This window comes from Anomaloglossus baeobatrachus, chromosome 1, assembly GCF_048569485.1.
Source record: "Anomaloglossus baeobatrachus isolate aAnoBae1 chromosome 1, aAnoBae1.hap1, whole genome shotgun sequence".
Classification (NCBI taxonomy): Eukaryota; Metazoa; Chordata; class Amphibia; order Anura; family Aromobatidae; genus Anomaloglossus; species Anomaloglossus baeobatrachus.
In genome coordinates this window covers 389896372-389923255 of record NC_134353.1, presented here as the reverse complement: position 1 = coordinate 389923255, position 26884 = coordinate 389896372, and the positions used below count along the sequence as shown (strand labels likewise).

The window sequence follows — 26884 nt, the reverse complement described above, 5'->3', positions numbered from 1 at the left end:
AAGGGTCCTCCATCACATCTAATACCTCATGATTTTTGTTCTTATTGATGAGAATGGTGACCCCTCTTTGTTTCTTGGTAAAGGATGCCTCAGCACACATGATGTACTTCCTACTCAGAAGAGAAGGATGGTTACCTTTTAGCCAGTGTGTCTCCTGCAAATATATGATGTGAAAATTTGAGCGATTCAGATAGTTAAGAACTTTTCTCCTTTTAACTGGTGAATTGAGCTCGTTCACATTCCACGAACACCATATCAGCTCCTGCAGCATGGACACTACTAAGTTTGTTTGGTTAGCCATTACCCAATACCTGCCTTAGGAATTTTTTCAAAGCCTAATCTTGTCTCATTTGAGGTGCTCCACCCATCCCAGCCAGTGATTAGAGACCCCCACAAAAGGGCACCTTTGGAGATACACACGCAGAGGTTCCTCCCACCCTCCCCCATCAACACCCCATTAAACTCCCCCATCCCAACAGCAAGGCTTCCTGCCTTCAATATAAACATACCAATGAATAACCATAAAATTTCAAACATTACGTCAAACAAATCGTGCTTGAAGTCACCATGTCAAGTATCCTTGTTAGAGGGTGAAGGTGATGCCCCTGAGTTTAGGTGGTTCAGGGCCTTTTCCGGATCCCCGAACTCCCAATTTTTCCCCTCCACTGTGAAGCGAAGGGTCGCTGGATATTGTAGGCTGAATCAAATGTCTCTTTCCACTAATACTCGGCATACCGGGCTGAATGCTTTGCGTTTTGCTGCCACAATTGCTGAATAGTCTTGAACAATTAAGAGTTTATTGTTGTTGTATGTGAGACCCTTCTCATTCCGGAAAGCCGCCAAGATTTTTTGTTTGTCTTGAAAGTCCAAGATGACCGGACGGGGTCTGGAACTTCCATCCCTGTGAGGGAGACCAATTTTGTGTGCTCTTTCGATGGCTATCGATCCTGATGTTGTTTTTACTTTTAGGGCCTTAGGTAGCCATTCTGTGGTAAATTTTTGTAAGTCCTTTGGGTGAACCGACTCAGGGAGACCTACCAGCCGGAGGTTGTTCCGCCTCGACCTGTTCTCGAGATCATCCATCTTTTCCAACAGGGAGGCTATATCTTTCTCCTTGGCTTCCAGCTTCCCGGCGAGGTCCTGTAAAGAGTCTTCTAGGTCCAAAACTCTCTGTTCCACCTCCGTCAGCCTGGTTCCTTGTGTGTTAATCTGGGTAACAATAATGTCCAGAGAGGATTGGAATGCTGCCAGCCTACTATCAATGACCGGCATTAGCAAGTCCATTATGGCTTTGGCAGTGGATTGGGAATTGGATGCAGGCATGTTGGCCTCTGCTGCAGCCTTTGCCAGAAGGGGCGACTCCTGACTCTGAGTCCTCCCTCCTTTTTTAGCGGATGTGGGAATATTTTTACCTACAAATTTGTCCATGTTGTGTGGAGCTCCAGGCAGCTTCTTTGCAGAAATGGGTGACTGCACTTTAAAATGTTTTTACATTTGTATAGGAAGGATAGTTAGTATACTGAGCCCTGGTCCTGGTTGTCAATCAGGCTGCAGAGCTATGAGAAGTTAATAATAATAATAATTAATAATAATAATAATTAATAATTATAGCAAGAGTCCAAGCTTCCCTGCACTGCAACTCCCCTCCTCCCTTATTCTTAATACTTCTTTTATTTTTAATAGGGGTTAAAGTCCTTTGGCACTGGGGTCCGTGGGCTCTGCAGATGACCCTTTATAGCCCAGCTGCTCTGGAGAGAGGCTGTTTGCTGGAGCTGCGGTTCAGAGGTGGTTTATATGCTTGAAGGCATAGAAAGACTTCAGGGTATCCGCCCCCAGTTCTCTCAGGCAGCTCTGCCCCCACAGCCACTCCCCCTGTCAGCTCCCTCCAGCCCCTTTGATCTCTCCTGTAACTACAGACTTTCACTGTTTCTTCTGTGGCAGGGAGGGGGGGAGGAGTATGTGACAGTTCACTGAAAACTATGGCTGCTTCTGGAAGCACTTCCAGTCCCCCTCCCTGTCTCCTTCTGGATGTTAGTGACTGGTTTTTCTCCCCTCTCTGACCAGGTCCCGGGTGCTTTCCGTTTGCAGCGGCACAGCTGCAGGGGGAGCAGGGAGGATGGGAAGCGTTCCTCTGTGCAGCACAGCCTGCAGCCTGGTGCTTGGTGTCAGATCACTCCTTTCTTTGTGGTGCAGCGTACACCTATCACCTCCGGAGAATCAGGAGAGCCGGGCCCGATGTGCACCCCTTGTCCTGGCCTTATCCCCGCAGCCTTGAGATGTTAGGATGGGTCTGGATAACGTTTTTGACCTATGTTGCTGCAGGAGCTCATGATAAAAGCAGCTACCTCGTAGCTCCGCCTCCCGGAAGTCGAATGCTTTATTTTTTTTATACCGAGTTGAGGCAAATCTGAGGCTTCCAGTCCTCAGTCACTTCTCCTTCCTTCCATATGTTAATTCCGTGGGATTTTTAATGCCGCCGAAGGCATAATATCTAATAAGTGCATCTGCCTGTCAAATGAAAATGCTTACAGGTTGACTGTTCTCTAAAGTAACAAGGTCTGGACTGACACCAACTTCTCAACCTTAGCAGCGGAACATAAAGCCAAATCAAATGTCCTTTTTTTCTGGTGTATTCCAAAGCACCCCTTCTTACCCCCAAAAAGGTTTGCGTTTCATGGGGTTTCTTTTTCTTGTACTCTTTCACTATATTCACAGGCTCATCATGCAGCACTCACACATAATTTTTAGAGGGTCTACAGCAGGCCCTCACTTAGAATTTTTAGAGGGCCAGCAGATGGCGCTCACTCAGTTTTTGGAAAGCTATCAGGCAGTGCTCAATCTGTTTTTAGATGGCCATCAGGCGGACCTCACTCAATCTTTAGAGGGTCATCAGATAGCCCTCACTCATAATTTTAAGAGGGCCAGCAGATGACCCTCACTCAATTTTTAGAGGGCCATCAGGCAGTCTTCAATCAATTTTTAGAGGGCCAACAGGGGTCCTCACCATAATTTCGAGAGGGTCATCAGAGGTGGTGTGGCAGCCAGAAGAAGAAGTCAGGCAACTGTTCCCCAGAGCACCCACACACGGTAAGTTCTGAGGCAAGAGTTCCCCAGTCAGGTGCTTTTTTAAATTATGTGCAGACGATCAAAGAATGGTCATTTGCAGCCTGTGCCATACAAAGATCAGCATGGGTCTGACAACTATCAGTCTGACCACCACCAGCATGCTCAGTCACATGTTATCAAAGCACCCAAATAGGTGGGCCGAATGGTTGGATCTACAATTGCTTGCTAATTCCCTGTTCAGGGTGCAGACGTGGATGCCTCCCGCCCTGCATCTGTTGTTGCATATTTGCAATCACCATCAGCAACATTATTCAATTCTTTGTCCCAGGGCAGCATTCAGCTGTCCTTACCCCAGACCTGGGAATGCAAATGTAGATACCCAGCCATCTATCTACAGGCTCAAGCACTAAATGGGCACATTTCCAGAGTTCTTAACCTATAAATGTTGCCATTTCGGCTTGAAGACACTGAGGCTTTCTGCAACCTCATGGTGGTGGCCGTCGCTCAATACTTGTTCCCCCTGTCGCCACTTTATTTTTACTGGTGTGCTATCCCTGCCTTACACCAGCACATGTCCCATAACATCCCCCATGCCCTCACCAACAAAGTTACTGGGAAAGTCTGCTTAACTTCAAACATGTGGACAAGTATTTGTGGCTCTGGTCGTTACATTTGCTTGACGGAATACTGGGTCAACCATGTGGAGGCCGGGACAGAGTCAGACAACACAAGTGCTACTGACACTGAGGATTAAGGGCTCTAGTTTCATTAGGGTTTCTCCCACCTCCTACACCAGTTGCTGTTCCCCCCTCCTCCTACTCCATCTCCAAATTGTTATCTCTAAGCACGTCGTCCATATCAGTCGCAAGCTGTAAGCACTGAAGAGGCAACTAATTTCTTTAGGTGACAAACAGCGTACCGCCGCAGAGTTGTTGAAAGGTATAACAGACAAGACAGAACTGTGGCTCTTAATCTTTAACCAAGCATCATCATGTGTGATAACAGTTATAACCTGGTGGCGGCTCTGAAACTTGGCAAGATCACACATGTACTATGCATTACCCACTTATCAACTTAGTGGTTCTGTACTTTGTGAAAACGTATGGCTATGTGGCAAGCCAATCACAGTAATGCCAGTAGCCAACATAGCTATGGCATTACCATGATTGCTTTTCAATCGCCACATATTTAGTCTCTGAAAAAAGACTGCAAAATGTGGGGCAGGGACTTGAGCATGGCACCCGAGGGGCAGGATACTCGATCAAGTATTGAGCGTCTTGAGCACCCTAATCCGATCGAGTAACTAGCAGCGCCGAGCATGCTCCCCATCGTTGCTCAGTATAATCCGCCCATGCCTGCAGGGTTCAGTGGAAAAGAGGTTGTAAGCATTGATCATGTTCTTTTGTCTAGCAAGAAAAGTGTTAAAGGGAACCTGATGGCTGCCCTAGCGCCCCTCAACTTCCACAATGTATGTATAGCAACTTTTTACAGCATTCTAACAAACCCCTTTAATTGGCTTATTGATTTGTGAATTAATACAATTATTCAGTATGCAAATTAGTGGTTTATTAGTCAGGAGGAGCATTTTCTGGGAATGTGCAATGAAAGTTGGTGCACATTCCAGGTTTCACAGATGCACTGCACATGCCTGGAGAGGGAGCAGTGACTCTAGATCACTGGACTGTTGCACAGGTGCTCCACATTTACCAACCAAAAATGTCAATAGTTATCATTGGTAGTTTTTTGTGTTTTATTGATAACGTATAGGGGCTGTAAAATTGGCCATACGTTTTCGAATGGTAGATTAGACAACTCCGGTGTCACTGCTGCTTTTCATGCCATGCACAGTGCACCAGTGAAGTCTGAGATGTACACCCAGCTTTAGTACAGATTCCCATGGAGGGAGAATATCACACACATGCAAGAGTCGGCGGTGAGATCGCCCTTACAAATCATGTCACTCATGCTCAGAGGGTCTTGCTTTAAAGATAAGAGGGAGGATTAATCTCCCTCTGCCTTCCCAATTAGTCAACCGCAAATTTGCATAGCACGAGCACAGCTTTAAAGTTAATTTTATATTAATTCAGCAATCACAAAGTCAAGAAAAAGGACTTGGTAAAATGCAGGGAATGGGTGCAGTACAGACATGGTGGTGATTTAGGGGGCTAGAACAGCAAACAGTTTCCTTTTAATATCTCCAGAACTGTTGAATATTCTCAGAAGGAGGAAATTGCATAAGTGTTTGTATTTACTACCACTATGAAATTGCAAAAGTGTTTGTATTTACTAGCACTATGCAATTGCAAAAGTGTTTGTATTTACTAGCACTATGCAATTGCAAAAGTGTTTGTATTTACTAGCACTATGAAATTGCAAAAGTGTTTGTATTTACAAGCACTATCCATTTATGATTATGGATATAACCCTTTAAGTCAGCTACTGGAAGGAACCTTTGCTTACTGGTCGTTGTTTAAGAGTTTCTTAAGGCAAACAGCATATTGTGTATCGTATGTGCTTGGTTTAGAGTTGTGAAGTCCAGCCCCAGTGGAGGTCAATAAAATGTTCAGTTTTATTTTATGTGCCTTGACTACTAATTGCTGGTTGTAGTATGTAACTGCTGCACTGAATATAAAGAGCTAAAAGTCCCATTACAATTAGAAGCCTTACTTACCCTTGTGGCTTTACGTCTCTTGGGAAGATCTTACATCATCTCTTGGCTGTACTACTTTTATTTTCAAGAAGAATGATAGGGAAGAAATATCCTTTTATTTTTTTTAAATAAGTACATGAATCTCATGCTTGAAAAACAGAGGGTGTGTTACAGACATACAATTGTAAGGGGCTTTATTTATGTTACTTACCTTACTAGATCACGGAACAATCCCGAAGTCTTAAAAGTACTATTATGTTGCCATTATACCTAAATCTGCAACAATCATATTGAGAAAACTTCAGAATGTGCAATTAGGTCACTGATATGACACCTCATGACATTACATTATACAGTATTTGCTAGTGTTTAATATATGCTCGCACATAGTGAAAAATTTGTTGCCGAAATCACAGGATGTGTTGTAAGTATCAGAATGGAGCTTGCAGAAGTCGATGTGCGTGCTGCAGATACCGCACTATGCTGATGGACAGAACATATTTACTAAACTGTCACGTGTGACTGTACTAGAAGGTTTACTTCATACTTAGTATTCTGTTGCTTATAAAATTGGCAGACATTAAGTGTTTTATTTGCAATCAATTTTAAAGCCTATGCATACCCTCACAAAACTGCACATGACTAGTGATGGGCAGACCTGGACTGCAAAAGTCCAGATCCACGTGGGTTCAAAAGTACCCGAGCGCCAACCCCGGGCCCGGAGTTCTCAGGGAACTCCGGGTAACAATCCGGATCCGGCCACTTGGGTAATAAAAAAAAAAAATCAAAGAAAATAATATACCAAGCGCTTCACACTTACCGGTGTTTGGGCAGCTGTACACTGCTTCTGGGGCCATTTAGTCTTCATGCATATGCACTGCTTCCCTCGCCCACTGGCAGTCCCTGTGTCTCTGATAGGTTGCAGTCAGACAGCACACCCACCCTGCGTGACAGCGTGTCTGACTGTTTTCAATCACACGCGCTGTCTGCGTCTAGATGGTATTAAAATAAATACATAAATAAAAAATTGGCATAGGGTCACCACATATTATTATACCCAGCCATGATAAAGCATACGACTACAGCCTATAGCTCCCAGCCATGTGCGTTATCTTGGCTGTGTATCAAAATAAAAATAACCGCATGCGACTTTTTTTTTTTAAAATATTTAAATAAAAATTTAAAATGGTGTGCGGTCATCCCAGTTTTGATACCCAGCCAAGATAAAGTCGACAGCTGGGAGCTGGTACTGTCAGACTGTGGAAGTTCATGGTTATGTGGCCCCCCCAGCCTAAGAATAACAGCCCACAGCCGCCCAGGATTCTCTCATCCATTAGATATGACAATCTTGTAACTTTACCCAGCTCATCCCGATTGCCCTGGTGTAGTGGTAATCGGGGTAATAAGGCGTTATTGACAGCTCAAAGCTGCCACTAAGCCCTAGAATAGTAATGGGAGGTGACATCATTCAGATTATTTGTGGTCACAGCTGGAGGTTCCCAGGTGACCTCATTGAACTGAGTAACCTCACCTGCCTCATATGTGATTTTGACATGTCATCATTTTATAAAATTATAAGTATAATTTATGGATTTATGGTATACCAGACTTGTCCTGTGTAGGACAAGGAGAAAAGTGTACAAAGGTATCCAGAATTACCTGCATCTTGTTAAGGCTAGGCTATCCCAACTTTTCCCTCACAACCCATGTGCTGGTTCTTTCATGATTGCAGTCAAACTGCAACTGACATTTTATGGTGTGTGATATTATGAACATCATTTCATGTTTGCAGTGTACATCAACATGACAGACTGTTATTGTATATAAATCTCTATGAAGTAGGTCACTGGAATAAAAGTAAAAAGCATGAAATGCAACAATAAAAAGAAAGTCTAAAAAAAATGTGAGAGGGGGATTCATAAGAATGTATAGAGTGTTGACCATCCTGCCCCCAAATCATCCAGATTTTCAAGGCTAATGATATAAATCTCCTATCCTTTGGATAGATTATCAGTATCAGAATGGTGATGGTTTGACACCCTGCACCAGTACCAATCAGCTGTTATCTCCAGTGGTGGTCCGCTATAAACAATGAGTGAAGCTCAACAGCACCTCACTGTCTAGCTGCCTATGTGAAGAATTGCAGCTCATCTCGTATTCAAAAGATAACAACTAAATGGTGGGTATGCTGAGTGTTGAAACCCCACCAATCTGATAATGAAGACCTATCCTTAGAATATCTTATCTATATCATCAGCCTGAAGAACCCCTTTAATACTAAAGAAAGACTTACTATGACTAACACCATTAATAATAGAACTCTTTTCCGGCTGACTTTATTATATATGTTCAGTACTCATTAAAAACAATTTATTAATCTATTTATTTATTTTCTCAGGTCTCGTACCTTTACTACTATCAATTTGGGTGTCAGCTTTATCCTTTGGAAGGTGGCGCTTTCAACGATACCTAAAGAAAAAGTAAAAGAAGGGGATTTCCTGGCCTTACCTCTTTTCTGATTATACCTCCCAGCAATGTCATCATTAAAGCTGTTAATTTGCCTAAAGCTGATGATAACACTAATTCATGGTAAGAATTGAAGTAACTATTAACTATTTATCTTGGTACTATTGTTCCCTGTAGAATTGTCTACTTGACAGGAAAAATTTGTTTTGTAGCAATATTAATGAGGTCAGGGTCAAAGTTGATTCTAACCATTTGGGGGCCAGTGCCTAGGGTGGCAGTTTGCTGGAGTGGTAAATGCTTGCAAGGAGAACTTAATAAATATATTTATATTCTAGCTCCCTTACCTAGACTTACAATGACAAGTGTTTTTTAGGTAAAGGTAGGGGTTCACAGGTTATACAGGAGAGAGGAAGATGAGGTATGCAATGCTCCTCCATCTCTTCTGTGGGACTAGTTTGAACACTAGTGGAGAGCAAGGATGGCTGTGACCACGTCTATGCTAGAGAGACTATAGCACATGGTGCAACCTCAGTATGGCAAAAATGAGATAATAAAGGCTGGCACTACACATCTTTATGTGAAGTATTGCACAGACTGGAAGATAGGGGGCAGTGTTGTATATACTGCAGTTTGGGTGATAGCTGGACTCAGAGATATAACACTACCAAGCTTATAAAGTATTAGTGTGACCCCATCTGGAATATGCAGTTCTCTTCTGGGCACATGATCGTATAAAGGATGCCCTAGAGTTAGGAAAAGTACAAAAAAGAAACACAAAATTGATAGGAGTCATGGAGGGTCTTGGTTATATGGAAAATTAAAGGAATTAAATATATGTGACATCTTAGGGAAGACATGACTAACATGTACAAACTCATAAATGGTCCATACAAAAGGTATGATTTGAGGCTACATCATGTAAGAAAAAATGGCACCCCCTGCGTATGTAGAGAAAAGAATCAATCACCATAGGAGACAAAGCTTCATTACCAATAATCTGTGGATCAGGTACCAGAAGCTGCTCACAGAGGACACAGTCAATGGTTTCAATAAGGATTAAAGATAATCTGTCAGTAACGTTTCCCTCAGGCAAGCAGGAGTACTCAGTGCCATAACTTGGAGTTTGTGGGCCTAATTCAAAATCTCCAATATTGCGCTTAACTATCATGGGTCCTTGGTCTTTTCATATGGTACTAGGGCCCAGGCACAACGGCAACCCCTGCACCCACTATAGTTACATTTTTGGAGTTACTGCAGTGTAAAACCTTTCCAATAATACCCGTCTCATCACTATCTGGTGAAAGGTTGCTTTGAAATTTAAATTTAGGGCAAATGTTATTGTTAAATTCCCTTTAAATGCTTATTTAGGGGAAAATAACAAATATGAATGTAAATGTCTGCAAATCTAGCTCTGAATGTTGATCCAGTTGATGCAAATATTTTGGCCTCTTGATCTTAGGTTCCCATAATGATCCTTCGATGAGTTTTTTGATGTTGAAGCATTTCTGCACTTATTGTGCAAATTATGTTACTTGAGGTTGTTAGTGCGTTTGTTTTACATGCGTCTTTTTTACATGCATTTATGATGGTACAGTTTTTGTCTCTTTTTCGTATATCATGGTTGAAAAAAACCTACTCTGATTTTGATACTTCCTGGTATTTGGCATTGATAAATCTTTATTGATACAGTCATGTGTGGATTACAAGCATTTTTAGTGCATTTCCGCTGCAATTTGAACCTGCATATTTTCCACATCTAATGCCATTTTATGAGGAAAATGTGCACACAAAATTTAGCATACGTACAAGAGAAATGAACGTTACTTATTTTAAAAATGCCAGAACTGTCAGATGCTACTTTTGTGCACATCAAAAATATGCTGCTTCAAAAACTCACCAAAAACTCATGGTTAGAACTTAAGGGGGCTTTACACGCAGCGATATCACGATATCGCTGGTGAAAGCACCCACCCCCGTCGTTTGTGCGTCACGGCCAAATCGCTGCCCGTGGTGCACAAAATCGTTAGGAGCCGTCACACGTACTTACCTGCCTAGCGACGTCGCTGTTGCCGGCGAACCACCTCCTTTCGAAAGGGGGCGGTTCGTTTGGCGAAACAGCAGCGTCACTAAGCGCCCACCCAATAGAAGCAGAGGGGCTGAGATGAGCGGCCGTAACATCCCGCCCACCTCCTTCCTTCCACATTGCCGGCGGCCGCAGGTAAGCTGTAGTTCGTTGTTCCCAAGGTGTCACACGTAGCGGTGTGTGCTGCCTCGGGAACGACGAACAACCTCCGTCCTGCAACAATCAACGATTTTTTGAAAATGAACGACGTGTCAACGATCAACGATAAGGTGAGTATTTTTGATCGTTAACGGCCATTCGTTGGTGTCACACGCAATGACATCGCGAACGATGCCGGATGTGCATCACGGAATCCGTGACCCCGGCGATATATAGTTAGATACGTCGTTGCGTGTAATGGGGCCTTTAAACTTATAGAAGATTGGTTCATGCATTATGGTTGTATCTGTTCCCATTTATCAACTCTTATCTCTCCATAGAACTTGATGGACATTGTATGGAAACCAGTATAGGCTTTATTATTTTACCTGGGGTAAACATGTGGAATCAGAAGGTGTTGCCCTAGTAGTGGACAACTCCTTTAAGCTTTGTCTTAAGCATGTGAAATTCAAGCCCAATGGGGTTGAGGTCTGCTGATTGACTCTACAGATGCAGAATATTCCATTTCTTGGCCTTAAAAAATGTTATGGGTTGCTTTTGCACTGCTTTCGGTCATTTTCCATTTGTACTGTGAAGCACCATCCAATCAACCTTGATGCATTTGGTTTAATCTGACCAGAAAGTATCGTCCTGCAATTTATCCACCTGCTTCTGTCCTGAGTCACTTCATCAATAAACACTATTGTCATTGGAAGCCATGTATGCCCATGCCATGACACTGCCTCCACCATGTTTTATAGAGAATGTAGTGTGCTTTGGATCATGAGCCATTCTAAGCCTTCTCTATACTTTCTTCTCGCCATCATTCTGGTACAGGTTGTTCTTATTGTCATCTGTCCGAAGAATGTTTTTCCAGGACTAGCCTGGCTTCTTTACATTTTTTTTTTGGCAAAGTCTAATCTAGCTTTTCTTTTTTAAGGCTGCTTAATGATATAAATAATAAATGATTTGTGCTAAATCCTCTGCTGTCATGAAATCTTCATTTTATGGTAGACTTAGATAATTAAACACTGACTTCTTGGAGAGTGTTCTTCACTTGGGTGGATGTTGTAAAGCGGTTTTTCTTCATCATGGAAAGTATTCTGTGATCATCCACCACTGTTGTGGATGTTGGGCCTTTTTGAGTTCCCAAGCTCAACTGTACTTTTTTTTGCAGAATGTACCAAACTGTTGATTTGGTCACTCCTAACATTTCTGCTATCTCTCTGATGGATTTCTTCTTTATTTTCAGCCTAGTGATGGCCTGTTTCCCTTCCATTGAGAGCTTCTTTGGCCGCATGTTGTGGGTTCACAACAACAGCTTTTAAATGTAAATGCCATAACTGGAATCAGCTCCAGACCTTTTACCTGTTAATTGATGGATTTATGAGGGAATAGATCAGGCAGCCATTATAGAGCTTTTGAGATAATTGTTAAATTACTTTTGGTCCCTTGAAAAATAAGAAATTACATAGTAAAAAGCTGTAATTCATAAACACTTAGGACAATTAGGTTGTGAATATCCTCAAATTAAAGCTGAGAGTCTGCACTTTAAGCCCATATTGATTATAATTATTAATTAGTTAACTGTATCCTGAATATGTTTGTAAATAGCTAAAAGTGACTGTGACTGTCAGCCCTGGCCGTGCTATCACCCTCAGCCATCCTGGTGGTCCTTTTCTACACTACAGATGCTGCCTGTCTCCACCTGTGTCCGTCCTTGCCCTGGGGGGGGGGGGGTCAGCTGGCCTGGGAGTGGCACCTGGCTTCTGCCTTGCGGGGGGCGCTTAGTCATGTCCCTTCCACTAGTGGGTCTAATTCACCTTGCCGCCTTAACATCTCCAGCGGCGAGCATTGCATATGGGAATATATGGAAATATATACACTGTATTTGTGTATCTATGTACATGTTTTTTTATATATATATATATATATATATATATATATATATATATAAATATATATATTTATATTTATATATATACACACACACACAGATAGATATATAGATATATAAAATATATACAGTGTATCCACCCATGTCCTGTCCACCGCCATTAACTTTAGAACGGCGGCAGCTATAGGCATAGAAGTGGTGTCTAGGTATAGTAAAGTATTCATGCGCTACGCAATGAAACTACCTATAGCGCCACCTGGTGGAAAGCAACAGACTTAGCATTTTTATCTCGAAAACGGAACGAGATAGAGAGAAAAGTGAATTAGAAAGTTGTAGGGCATCATCAATTCAATACGAATCGACACCTTGCATAAAGAAATGCTATGATTAGAACGTGTAAAACTCACATGGCTGCAGACGTGAAGCGATACCTCATGGAAACCATCCTACAAGTCATTGGGTATGGTGGCTGCATGGAGTGGCCTCCACACTCACCTGACCTGACCCCATTGGACTTCTTTCTGTTAGGTCACATCAAACAGCAGGTGTATGTGTGACGCCCTGGACTATCAGGTCGTCACAGGGTACTGTGCAAAATGCCCTTCTGTGCAATATCCACCTCCTCCTTGGTTATGGGTCCCCAACTACACGGTGTTGCCTACATCAGCCAATTAAAGTCCTAGATATACTCTGCACCACACCCACCAGACACACCAGTAAATAAACCCCCCTTCATTTGAGTGGCCGCAAGACCCCCGGGTCCGGACGCCCCTCGAGCCACCGCGGACCCAGATCCGAGCAGCCCGGCTGCTGACTTGGGGCGGCACATATGCGACCCCTCAGATACTTGTGCAAACGTGTCACCTACCATATTGCACAACGTGCAGCAAGATACAGTATGCTGTCCAGAGTCCAGATGTGTATTGCAGCTGACGGTGGCCATTTTGAGCATCAAAGTTAAATGAGCGCCATATGCGTGACCAGCATTCAATGTTTTGGGGGGGGTCATGGGTTTCATATCATAGTGTGACGCCCTGGACTATTCGAGTCGTCACAGGGTTCTACACAATCTGCCCTTCCCGTGCAGGACTCAAACCCCAATGGTTCTGGGAACCTAACCTGCAGTACTGCCTCCACCAGCATTCACAAATCCTAGATACACCTTGCACCACACCTGTCAGGCACACCAGTGGGCTGCTTAAGCAGGAATAGGGCCGCCCACCTAGGGGTCAGGCAGGGAGGTGGGAGTTGTCAAGTCAGTTCAGTGGTAGCCCTAGAGCTGAGAGGAGCTCTGAGGAAGCTGGGCGTTGTAGCTCCCAGGGGGGAAGCAGACTAGGTCGCAGACGGTGGTCTGGACCTAGAGGAATCAGACCCCCGGTCACAGGGGATTGAGGCTAGGTTCCTGGAACCCATCAAGTAGGATAGTCAGCAGCCTGGTCCTATCACCAGTCCGGGACCGAAGGCACGTTGGGGTACACAGACCCTAGGTCGGGGAGAAGCTTCAGGCGACCCGGCAATTAACCTACGGAGGACAGGGCCTTTATGGACTGTTTCCACCAGCTCAAAGATCGGGGGCACTAGCGCAACAAGGGGAATAGGGCTTTTCAAACAAGCGTCCCACTGAAATCCCAAGCATGAGCTCCTGAGAGCAGGCACTTTCACTTAGCCACAGTGGGGAGCAGGGCCCGGAAAGCTCCAGGCTACCGGGCCACTACGGTCAATCTAAATTGGTGCCAGGAGGTAGGTTACAGACCACCAGGCAGTGTTGCAGGGGACGGGACCCAGATGATCTTCACTCGAGAGGCAACGGCAGTCAGAGACTTAGTTTACCCTGTTGTCAGCGTCTGCTTCATTTCTGAGTGAGTACCTGACTGACCCCCGCACTGCACCCCCGCATCACCACCCAGAGTCCCGGGGCCTACCCCTACCAGTGGAGGGCAACGTCATCTTGCTGCCCCACTCCATCACCCCGGGTACTCCTAACGGCAGCGGCGATACTCCCAATTACCGTACACCAGGGCTGTGGAGTCGGTAAGCCAAACCTTCGACTCCGACTCCGACTCCGACTCCTCAAATTCTCTTGCACCGACTCCGACTCCGGCTCCGACTCCGGCTCCGACTCCGACTCCTACATATATTGCTTATAGTTAGGTGAAAAATTTATTGTAGTACATGAATATGTGTATGTGAACATCAGACATTTAATAATTTTTATGATACAATAATCAAGATATTTGGATAGAACATAAAATATATTTATTGGAATACAACTTTAGAACACAAAAAACTGTAATAAATTGTAAATATGTAATACACTATGTAATATACAGTAGATTACATATATATCTTGTGTGTGTGTATATACACTGTATATATATATATATTATATATATTACATATTTACAATTTATTAGTTTTTTTGTGTTCTAAAGTTGTATTCCAATAAATATTTTATGTTCTATCCAAATATCTTGATTATTGTATCATAAAAACAATTAAATGTCTGATGTTCACATTGTACTACAATAAATTTTTCACTTAAATATAAGCATTATACTAAATGTTGTTATTTAGTAAAATATTCAGCACATTCTGCATTGCACTCCTGTCCCCAATTTATTATATATTTTAGGAGTCGGAGTCGGTGCATTTTATACCGACTCCGACTCCGACTCCGACTCCACCAAAATGAGCTCCGACTCCGACTCCGACTCCACGACTCCGACTCCGACTCCACAGCCCTGCCGTACACCACAGGTGGCATCACAAACTATATCTCCCCTGTAAATATCCCCTTTTTCATTTGAGTGCGGCCCCTAGCTCCCGAGTCTGGAGACCCTCGAGCCACGAGCAATCACCACCCCCGGATCCAGTGCTGCAGGGGCGGCACAATAGCATTTCTGTATGCAAGATGTCGATTCGTATTGAATTGATGATGCCCTACAATTTTTTTAATTCACTTTTTTTCATTATCTCGTTCTGTTTTCGAGATAAAAATGCTTACTCCATTGTTTTCCACCAGGTGGCGCTATAGGTGGTTTCATTGCGTAGCACATGGCTACTTTACTAAACCTAGACACCACTACTATGCCTATAGCTGCCGCCGTTCTCAAGTTAATGGCGGTGGACAGGATATGGGTGGACACAGTGTGTGTATATATATGTGTATATATATATATATATATATATATATATCACACACGTGTGTATATATATATATATATATATATATATATATATATATATATATATATACATTACGGGGGGACCAGCAGATTAGGACCAGGGGGTATATATATCCCAATCGCCAGTCGGGGCCCACCATGCTCCAGATGGTAATGGAGCTGCTGGCACCCTGTGGGTTAGACGGAGACTAAAGAGCTGATGACTCAGAAATAACCCAGGAGACCTTGGAACCAGTCACGTGTGTAAGGACACGTCAGACTGGACGACAACCCAGTTAGCGTTTTGGTGGAGCGGACACTACTCCGACCACGTGTGAAGGGAACACGTCAGGCCGGGCGGTGATCAGATGACTGAGAAGACCATTGCGACAGCGCCCTGTCAGCCACGTGTGTAAGACACGTCAGGCCGAGCGGTCCTTCGATTAGCGTTTCTGGTCACCACTCGACTGGTCACGTGTGTGAAGGACACGTCAGACCAGGTAGTCACACCAGTAGCATCTGACTGGGAAGCCGAGGAGGGAAATAGGGTTCACACTCCCAATCCAGGAACACCCTGTTAACTCCACAGGGGTTCTGGAATACGCTGTCTGTGGGCGTAGAGGGCACATCCGGACCGGTGGTGTAGCAGGTACGCGGTCCGTGTGCGTAGAGGGCACTCTTGGACAGGTGACGCAGCAGGCATGCTGTCCGTGTGCGTAGGAGGCACAAACGGACAAGTAACGCAGCAGCCGCAGTCCAGTTAACGCCACTGGACTGCTATGGCACTACTGGAACGGCAGCAAGGAAGCACGGCGCCTGACCCTGATATGCTGAGCCACGAATCTTGGCGTGACAGGCACCGTTCGCATAGCCCTACCTACCGCTTCCAACAAGGCTTAAGCCACCATGAACTCTAAGTGAAGACTGCACGCCTCCATGTTGTCTCCAGCCCCTTTTATAACCTGGGTCTGCCCCAAACCCAGGGTGGAACCAGCAAGGTCCAATAGTAGAGTGCCATGTCATCAGTGACGTCACCAGCGGCCTATCCGGAACCGCCATGTCATTGATGACCTCTTGGCAGCCATGCCCCAAACACTTCACCAGTCATCGTCTGACGACCAATGGTGAGGTGCCAGATCATAGGGGTGGGCCTCTACAAGCCAGTCCGGAGTGGCCACGTCATCAGGACACCTGACACCCTCTGCCCTATCAGGACATGCTCAGTGAGGTCCTTACCGGACCTAACCTCTAATGCACTAAGCGCCTGAGCATGCTCAGTAGCCTGAACAACAGTCTCGGAAATCAGACTATCTGCCTGAGCATGATCAGTAGGCACAACACAGGACTTAGTGCGAAAAGCCTCTTTGCACAGGTACTTGGACATTGTGGCTTGTCTAAGTGTAGAAGCATGCTCTGTAGCCTGAACCAAGGACTTAGCCTCAGAAATGGCACTATCAGGCTGAGCATGCTCACTAGGCGAAACACTGGACTTAGACTCTGGCTGGGGTAAATCGGGGCGCGCATGCGCACTAGCCGCTTCTCCACACTTAGACGTGGAGAAAGAAGCAGCCAGCTGGACGACCCGAGGCACGGCCAAAAACGGCAGCCGGTGCCCGGGCGCAACAAGAACCTTCTTTATTTTTTTATTTTACTAGTTCCCCTAGGGGACTACATGGATCAGCAATCCGATCGCTCTGCCATATATGCTGATCACAGCTATACAGCTGTAAACAGCAGATACACTCATTTTCTGCTTCACTTGGCTCCAGGCCGAGCGAAACCGAAAGTAATTCATGTGAGCTACTGGAGTCATCACATGACCCTGTGCTACCATGACAACCACCGGAAGTCACGTATTCATGTCACGTGACTTCTGGTATCGGCCGATAAGTAAATGTTTACCGCCGATGCCGTTATAATGGCGCTGTCACATATTGACAGCGCCATTTAAGGGATTAAACGGCATGAGGAGATAACGATTCTGCTCATGCCTAGCAGGCACACATCTCAGCTGTGAAAATCAGCTGAGATGTGCGCCGATCGCGGCATGCTGGCGACGGCAAACCGTGGGCAATAACACTATGACGGCTAGGACGTAATATTACTGCCCGCAGTCGTTAAGGGGGTAAGCAAAATGAAAAGAAACACAAACACCCTTAGGTGTGGATCAGGCAATAAAGCAAAGAACTTCCAACGTATCTGGAATGGTAGAGACACAGGATAAATGGAAGGACAAACTCCAAGCTAATTCATAGACTGAGGATAAACATCTATCACAGGCCCCAGCCAGCAGACACTGCTCTTCTATATAGCCCAGGCTGATTTGCAATTTGGCCTCCCAAACTCCCAATTAACTCCCACACCTGTTGAGTCACAGTCAGCTTCACCCCCAATCCTTACCACCAGAGGGAGCTCCAAAGCATCACCCCCTCGGATGACATTCACAACAGTACAGGCAGAGCAATGCAGTATTGTACCTTGCTTAGTGGTCGAAGGGGAGTGCTGCACTTTATCTCCCATTGAAGTGAATGTACCACAGTACTCAGCAGCAACAATCTTCAACTAGTGTAATGTCAATAACCCACTTAACAAGTTATAAGGTGCATTTCTCTACAAGTGCAAGCTGAGCATAATGTATTGGGCACTAAAATGGCATGTTTGTAATTTTTACTCTGCAACATACACTGTGTATACGAGGGTAAACCTTGAGGGGTTTAAAATAAAAAGGGACACACGCGGCGCCACTCTAAATGTAGTAGTTCAAATGCATAAAAAATCATTAAGAAATGTGCATAAATTGCACTCACCTTGTTTCAGGTTAGATCAAACCCATAGATCCCTTTAGGATCAATCTCCACAATCTCTGTGCTGATCTGCTGCTCACTAGGACTTGATGCACTGTGAATAACCTCCACAGGAAACCGGTAAATTGAAGTGCTTGAAAAATCCTTCAAATCCAAAAAACGTGGCGCTGATCCCCAAATATATTATATCAGAAGAAATGTTATATTTACTGCTATAAAATATTACATAAAATATTACAACGCGTTTCGGCTAAAAATCTTAAAAAAAGATAGACTTCTTCAGGTAAAATAACCTGAGCCCTGCTGTGTGCCCAAATATTAATGAACAGTATGTCCACATGTAAGGTATTGTATTGGCATATTTGGGAGAAATGGTGTAATAAAGTAGGGGGAACTTTTTTTTTTCTTATTAGCCCTGGAAAAAATTTACAATTTTGAACTAAATCTACTTCTCATTGTACAAATGTAAATTTTCATTTTCACACAGTCCAATGGTAAAGAAACATTTGTGAAACACTTGCAGGGTAAAAAATTGCTCATTAGACCCCTAAATAAATTCCCTGGAGGGTTTACTTTCCAAGATGGGTAATTTTGTTTTTTTTCTGCTGTTTATTACCTTGAGGTTTCTGCAACTGGCCCCAACAAACTATTCCTGTCAAGTGTGCACTCCAAAAGCCAAATAACCTTTCTTTCCTTCTGAGCCCCACTATGTACACAAACAGTAGTGTCCAGTCACTTATTGGGTATTTCTGCATTTAAGAGAAGTTACGGTACTTTACTAATTGTGGGGTCCATTTTATCCTATTAGCACTTCTGAAAATGAAAAGTTTGGGGCTAAAACATAAATTTAGTGGAACAAAACATATTCTTTTATTTTCCAAATCCCAGCATTATACAATTGTGTAATGCACCTCTGCTTTCAAAATTCTCACTAAAACCGTAGATGAATTTGTTGAGGGGAAGTGGGGTCACTCTAGGGATTTACTGCTATTCTGGCACCTTGGAGACTCTGCAAGTGGCACCTGCAAACAATTTTACCCAAATTTGCACTCTAAAATCAAAATTACCGGATCATAACACAGGACATTATGAAAAAAACAAAACATCTGGTCCTTAGAAAGTCTTAAAATTAGGTAACTACAACCTCAAATGAACAACACATGACAAATTGTTATTATTTATTTAATAAAAAAGCCAAAATGCAGAAGCAGACACAGATCAAAAATATTGGCGCTTGCCAGGATATAAAGAGAAAGGTGCTACAAAAATTGTGTGGTTCTAGCTGATAGTAATAAAATAGGACCTGTGTGGTGTCCTATCAAGAGATTTATATATACAAATAATATATAGATATCATCATGCTGCCCCTGATAAAATGGCTGTAATAAGTAAACCAATAATAATACAGACAAATGTGCCGCCCCCGTGCCAGCAGCCGGTCGCTGCTCGGGCCCGGAACTTCAGGGGTGGTGGCTCAAGGGTCTCCGGACCTGGGGGTCTCGCGGACACGCCGAATAAATAGAGGGACGTAGATGTACGGGCTAGGCCATAGTAAGTTCGTGACGCCACCCATGGTGTGTGGTGAGGTGGGACACCACCGCTGCTGTTACGGGGCACCCGGGGGAGATGTTTTGCAGCCAGTTGTTAACCCCTCCGTGGGCAGGGTTGGTGGCCCCGGGACCCGGTTGGTGTGTGCAGGGGAGATGACGACTGCAGGGGGTGCTGGTGTAATCACTGTTAGTAAAACACACAAGTCTTTGGTAAACCAAGGTGATGGTGGCCGGTGCCGCGGCCGGTTGCGTTCGGGATCCCCCACCAGGCTGGTGGTCTCTATCCTTTTCCTGCACTGTTGTGTAAGGTGGACTTTCCCAGTATAAAACTCAGGAGTCCGCTCCCGGCTGGATGTGGCCTAAGGAGCCGTCCCCGCAGACGCTGGCCCGTGGGATCTATGGGCCTTGGCGGTAACCTCTTATCCCTAATCGGTGGGCTGTTGTCTTCTATGAGGGACTTTGGATGGGACAGCACCTCTAGTCCTGGCCTCAATCAGTTAATTAACCAGTTCCACTTGTTTCTGGTTCCTGGCTTCAGGGTCCGAGTACCCCCCTTTGTGCTACGGTTTCCGGGTCGGTTCCGCATGTCAGTACCGGCGGGCTCCAACCCTGGCCCAGTCCACCTCGGTTCCACCGAGTCGTCTTCCCGTCTCCTGTTGACGGAGACCACCGTCTGCCTCCTAGCCAGTGGCACCAGGGCTCCTACCCTGGTACCTGTCAGTCAGCTTCAGGCCTGAAACACAGGCCTGACCTCCACTCACACTGAACTCTGAACTGAACTCCTAACAGATCTGCTGCTTTTCCCGCCCTAGGCTGTCTGGACCCCTGGGTGGGCGTGTTCCAACAGCCTGGTCACGCCCACTGGTGTGTCTGTCTGTCCCTAAGGGGGGTGACTAGGGTTTACTGGTTGGCTGTGTGTTTCCTAATGAGGGAAGGTGTTATGCGGGGGCCTATTTGTGACTACCTGGTTTTGCCAGGGCGTCACACAAATACTGCAAACAAATATTTATTAAAACTGATTCCCACAATGTATTTGTCCATTAAATCTCTAGGGCACCCAGGTTGGTTAAAGTCCGAGAAAAATTACTTGGGTTAATGGAACCCCCCAAAAAAGGGGATAATATAAATAGTCCAAGCAGCATATATAGCATGGGAGGAATAGAACTAGGTGATAGCAGTGGGAAAAAGGACTTGGGCATAATAGTGGATCCCAGATTCAACATGAGCCAACAGTGTGGTGCTGCAGATAGAAAGGCCAACAAAATTCTGAGATGTAACAAGACTAGTATTGAATCTACCGTGTTTTTCCAAAAATAAGACCTCCCCCAAAAATAAGTGTGGCGCCCCTGACCTGGTCAGGCACCACTGAGTACTGCACCCATGCTGGGGACAGTACAATACAGGTAATCCAGAAGGCTGACCGAGGTGTGGCTACACAGGCGCATAGTGATCAGGTCTCACACATGTACCTATGAGAGGACCCCTGGGGATCCCAGGAGGGGGAAAAGCCTTCACCTCCACTGGAATAGTGGAGGGGGCCAAAAGCCTCCATCTCCTCTCAAGGGGTGTGGTAAGAGAGTCTGGTTGCTAGGTGGCGTAGGCAGGCACAAAAGGGAAAAGAGAAGGAGGAGTAAACAGTCTGCAGCAGGGTGTGGAGGAGTGAGGAGCATGGAAGTAAAGCTCAGACAGGAGCAGCAGTGAAGGTCCCAGATGTGAGCCGGTTCAGAGCAGAGTCCAGGGAGCTCCGAGGAGAGCTGACCCCTTCCCCTGGGCTGCTGTAGTCTGACAGCGTCCGCGCAGTGGCTACCGACGGGGGAGAACGGTCACCTAGGAGTGCTACCCGAAACCCATCTCCAGCTAGAGAGAGAGCACAGAGTGGGAAGTAAGGAGACTGCTAGGGAGAACCAGGCCCAAACGGGCGGCAGATCCCGGAGCGGGGATAGATCCACCTTTCCCTGCTAAACCTGCCGGTGTGGGGCCCTCAAAGCCCACACCACAACACCACAAAAGCCGCAGCCACGTAGCCACAGTTAGGGCCCATAGCTCACAGGAGGCAAGCAGCTGGAGTGAGCTGGTCCAGGCCACAAGCAAACGGCGAACGAAGGGGAGAGAGGCTTCAGCAACTTCCCTGGGTGACCCCCATAGGGACTAAAAGTTGGGGTTACCCCAAACCACCAAGGGCTAAGGAAGGCGAGTTGGTAGTCACCATCAGAAGTCAGCCTGAAGGATACCTGGTTCCAGCCTGGTTCATCCCAGCTACGCCCGGGTTACTCACCCTGCCATCTGAAGTGAGTAAAACCCCTGAAAGACATTCTGCGTGTGTGGAGTTATTCTGCGCCTTGTGGTACTACGCACCTACACAGGGCCCTGGGGCTTGCCTCACTCTCAGGAGGCTATTCCAACTAACTGCACTCACCATCAGCCCCAGGCGTCCCTCAACCTGCAGTGGCGGTCCCCACTGACCGCAATACTGAGAGTGGCGTCACGACAAATAGAAGATCTCCTACCGGTGACAAGATCCAGCTGAGTGGAGTCCCTGAAGGTAATGCACCGACACAACACCTGTGGGGCTTCACATCTGGCGTCACGAACAGGATAAGGACTAGACCTGTCCAGACAGGTGACCATGTGCCTGGGCGGTCCGCTTGGAAAATTGGAAGCGCCGCCATATTGCCACCATGAAAAGCGCGCTGAAAAACAACAGCAGCCCGCGCTGGGAGAAGTTACCGCCCACGAAGAGGTGTGGCTACCCAGAGATCCCCTGCAGAGTTCTGACCTCGCAAGTGAAGAGAGCGGAGGCGTCCAGAGACGTCGGGACAGAAAGGGAGCCAGAAGCCTGCTGCTGGAAGAGGCAGAGCAGAAACTGAAGAGCCTGCTACTGGAGGCAGCGACGAGTCCACTGCTGGGAAATCGTGCAGAAGAAGGCGCAGAGGAAATGGCGTCTGAACGCAGAAACCCAGAACCGGGCTCCGCTGCCTGGTGGTATCGGGAGCTGGCCCAGTTCTGTGACCGACTGGAGACCCGGGTCGTGGAGCAGATCAGAGAAGAACGCATGGAACTTCTGGAGATGGCTGCCGCGGTTCAGGCCTATGAGAGGGGAACCGCACGACGAGTGCCAGACCGGACGGCGACGACTCAGACCCCGATGCTGCCACCGATGGGTGAGTCCAGTATTACCCCTGCCGGCCCGGATGCCCCGACCCCTGCTGCCACGCCCGCGGTCCCTGAAGAGGCGCCCGGCGCGGCGACGCTGAGCCAGGCCGCAGCCACGCCAGGTGCGGCCCGCCAAGCCCAGGCCGCCGCAGCGATGCCCTGCGCGGCCCGCCAAGACCCGGCCGCCGCAGCGATGCCCTGCTCGGCCCGCCAAGCCCCGGCCGCCGCAGCGATGCCCTGCTCGGCCCGCCAAGCCCCGGCCGCCGCAGCGATGCCCTGCTCGGCCCACCAAGACCCGGTCCCTGCAGCGACGCCCAGCCCAGCCTGCACAGATCCCATCGCAGCTGCGACGCCGATCCAGGCCGCCGCCATACAGGGCGCGGCCCGCCAAGACCAGGCCGCCGCCATACAGGGCGCGGCCCGCCAAGAGATTGCATCACCATTTACCCCGGCCTGCAAGGCCAGAGCAGACACCGCTCCCCAGTCCAAAGAGGTCCCTGCTGGAAAGCCCACGCTGGGGGAGGACCCCGCATACTGGCAGCTGAAGGCTGACATGGAGGCCAAGTTTCCACAATGGTTGGTGGACCAGTACATACTCCCTCCACATACCCCCAAGACGACTCCTGCAGCAATCATGCCAAAGAGATCCCTGCCTGGGCCTGCTGAAGAAAGTCCATCCCCAGCACTGCCACCAAAGGAGTGCTCAGAAGAACTAAGGGGGAGGGGAGGCCAGGAAGCTGAGGAGCTGACTCAGGAGCCACCAGCAGTGGATCCATGCCCAGAGCCGGAGATGTTGCCATATTCCCGCTGGGATGAGGAAGACCTGACACCGTCTGCTGAAGAAGATTTGCCTAAAAGCCTCACCTGGGAGCTGGTAAGCTGTACCTCGCAGAATCCAGTCCGCAAGACACGGCGCCGTAACAGAACCCAGTCTTTCCCTGCACCGCCATCCCCAGAGCAGAGAGAAGTCACGGCCCGAGACCTAGAGGAGAAGCGGTTCCTGAGAAGGGCCAAAGCCCAGGTCAGAGGACCCCTTTGTCGAGGAGTAGTAGAAGATTTCAGCCTAAAATCAGGATACGGCTTTATAGTTGCACCTGGTATGAAGGTCGGCATCTTTGTCAATAGAAGAGACGTGAGAGCCCATTTGCCCAGAGGACATCCTGGAAGAAACCTACGGATGGGAGACACAGTGGAGTTTACAATGCATCAAGGAGAAAGAGGCTGGTATGCACTAGATGTTACACCATGTCCTAAAGAAAAAGAAACAGACAAAGAACCCACTGATGAGACCACCACGGATGATGAAAAAGGTCAAGGAAGCAACAGGTGCCGCAGCCCTACAGGCCCAAGCCCTGGTGAAGAGGAGTCTGCATAAGTTCAAGTAAAGCATACAGTAAGTTAAAGTTTTGACCAGTTGGAAAGTTTGTTTTGCAACGTTTTAAAAGTTCAAGTATGTGCCCACATAAACTGATGTGAGAAATGAACCTTAAGGCTATGAACTGGCTATAGCCACAAACTCTCGCAGTGTAAATAGTTACACCAGAGGGCACCACCACCACCAGAGTCAGCCTGTTTAGGGGCTTGGCTCGTCTGCAACCAGGGAGCACGTCCGTATATAGGGCCTTGGCTCACCTGCAACCAGAGAGCATGCCTGTTTATGGGGCCTGGCTCTCCACCACAAAGAGGGTACCTGGTCAGCACCAACTGTGGAGGCCGCCTCTACATCCTGCTAGAAAAGGCTGAAGGCGCGGATCCACCAGGCCAGGTATACCCTGAAGCCCACCAGCCCATGAAAGCCGCCTCTACATCCTGCCAGAAGTGGCTGAAGCCGCGGCCAACGGGAGAGGCAGATTGGAGGAAAGGTCTGGGGAAGTAGATGGCCCAGATCTGGTTACCAAAAGGACCGGTGACCTGCCTCCTGAAAGGGTTTGGGTGGGTTAACGGACTTGTGGGTGGAGGGTGGTGATGTATGGTACCTGGTGCTTTTAAATGTTTTACATGTTTTAATGTTTTATGCATTTTAAAATGTTGTCTTGCAGCCCGAGGACGTGCTGGTGATAACTAAGGGGGAATGTGGCGCCCCTGACCTGGTCAGGCACCACTGAGTACTGCACCCATGCTGGGGACAGTACAATACAGGTAATCCAGAAGGCTGACCGAGGTGTGACTACACAGGCGCATAGTGATCAGGTCTCACACATGTACCTATGAGAGGACCCCTGGGGATCCCAGGAGGGGGAAAAGCCTTCACCTCCACTGGAATAGTGGAGGGGGCCAAAAGCCTCCATCTCCTCTCAAGGGGTGTGGTAAGAGAGTCTGGTTGCTAGGTGGCGTAGGCAGGCACAAAAGGGAAAAGAGAAGGAGGAGTAAACAGTCTGCAGCAGGGTGTGGAGGAGTGAGGAGCATGGAAGTAAAGCTCAGACAGGAGCAGCAGTGAAGGTCCCAGATGTGAGCCGGTTCAGAGCAGAGTCCAGGGAGCTCCGAGGAGAGCTGACCCCTTCCCCTGGGCTGCTGTAGTCTGACAGCGTCCGCGCAGTGGCTACCGACGGGGGAGAACGGTCACCTAGGAGTGCTACCCGAAACCCATCTCCAGCTAGAGAGAGAGCACAGAGTGGGAAGTAAGGAGACTGCTAGGGAGAACCAGGCCCAAACGGGCGGCAGATCCCGGAGCGGGGATAGATCCACCTTTCCCTGCTAAACCTGCCGGTGTGGGGCCCTCAAAGCCCACACCACAACACCACAAAAGCCGCAGCCACGTAGCCACAGTTAGGGCCCATAGCTCACAGGAGGCAAGCAGCTGGAGTGAGCTGGTCCAGGCCACAAGCAAACGGCGAACGAAGGGGAGAGAGGCTTCAGCAACTTCCCTGGGTGACCCCCATAGGGACTAAAAGTCGGGGTTACCCCAAACCACCAAGGGCTAAGGAAGGCGAGTTGGTAGTCACCATCAGACGTCAGCCTGAAGGATACCTGGTTCCAGCCTGGTTCATCCCAGCTACGCCCGGGTTACTCACCCTGCCATCTGAAGTGAGTAAAACCCCTGAAAGACATTCTGCGTGTGTGGAGTTATTCTGCGCCTTGTGGTACTACGCACCTACACAGGGCCCTGGGGCTTGCCTCACTCTCAGGAGGCTATTCCAACTAACTGCACTCACCATCAGCCCCAGGCGTCCCTCAACCTGCAGTGGCGGTCCCCACTGACCGCAATACTGAGAGTGGCGTCACGACAAATAGAAGATCTCCTACCGGTGACAAGATCCAGCTGAGTGGAGTCCCTGAAGGTAATGCACCGACACAACACCTGTGGGGCTTCACATAAGCCCTAGCAGGGAGTTTCAGCATTTTCGGAGAAAGGCTTAAATATAAGCCCTCCCCTGAAAATAAGCCCTAGTAGCGGATCAATAATGAAGTGTCCGTGCAGCTAAAAAAGTTACAGATACTGCAGGACACTTCATTATAGACAGCGGCACTCGGCAATTACACTCACCCGACACTGAGCGGCAGGACCTGCAGTGATCACACACCCGCACTCATCAGATCTCACACACACACACACACACACACACAATCAGATCTCACTCACACACCAGATCTCACACACAAACATCGGATCGCACACACAGTCAGATCGCACACATAATCAGATCACACACACACACACACACACACACACCGGATCGCACACACAGTCAGATCGCACACATGATCAGATCGCACACACAAACATCGGATCACACGCAAACATCAAATCACAAACACAAACATCGGATTGTACACGCATCGCATACACACTCACCTCATCCAGCGACACCGATATCCTCTCGCCGGGAGAATCCTGAGAGGCATTGCGGTGCAGCGCGACGAACAGGACCTGCAGCCGGACACGTGACTTGCTCTCATTCCCTGCTGCCGTAAG

General features: G+C 47.2%; 1 protein-coding gene across 15 annotated transcripts in view; it reads left to right on the top strand.

Annotated features, from left to right (window-relative positions):
* Positions 1–26884, top strand: part of ADGRL3 (adhesion G protein-coupled receptor L3) — a 1180558-nt gene that overhangs the window by 259831 nt on the left and 893843 nt on the right. For all 15 annotated transcript variants that reach the window (XR_012754627.1, XM_075352554.1, XM_075352542.1 and 12 more), the window contains exon 3: positions 8115–8305. Coding sequence is in view for 14 of the 15 variants with exons in the window: in XM_075352554.1 (XP_075208669.1) it covers positions 8251–8305 (55 nt within the window). In the remaining variant the exon portion in view is untranslated. The remainder of the gene's footprint in view (positions 1–8114; positions 8306–26884) is intronic.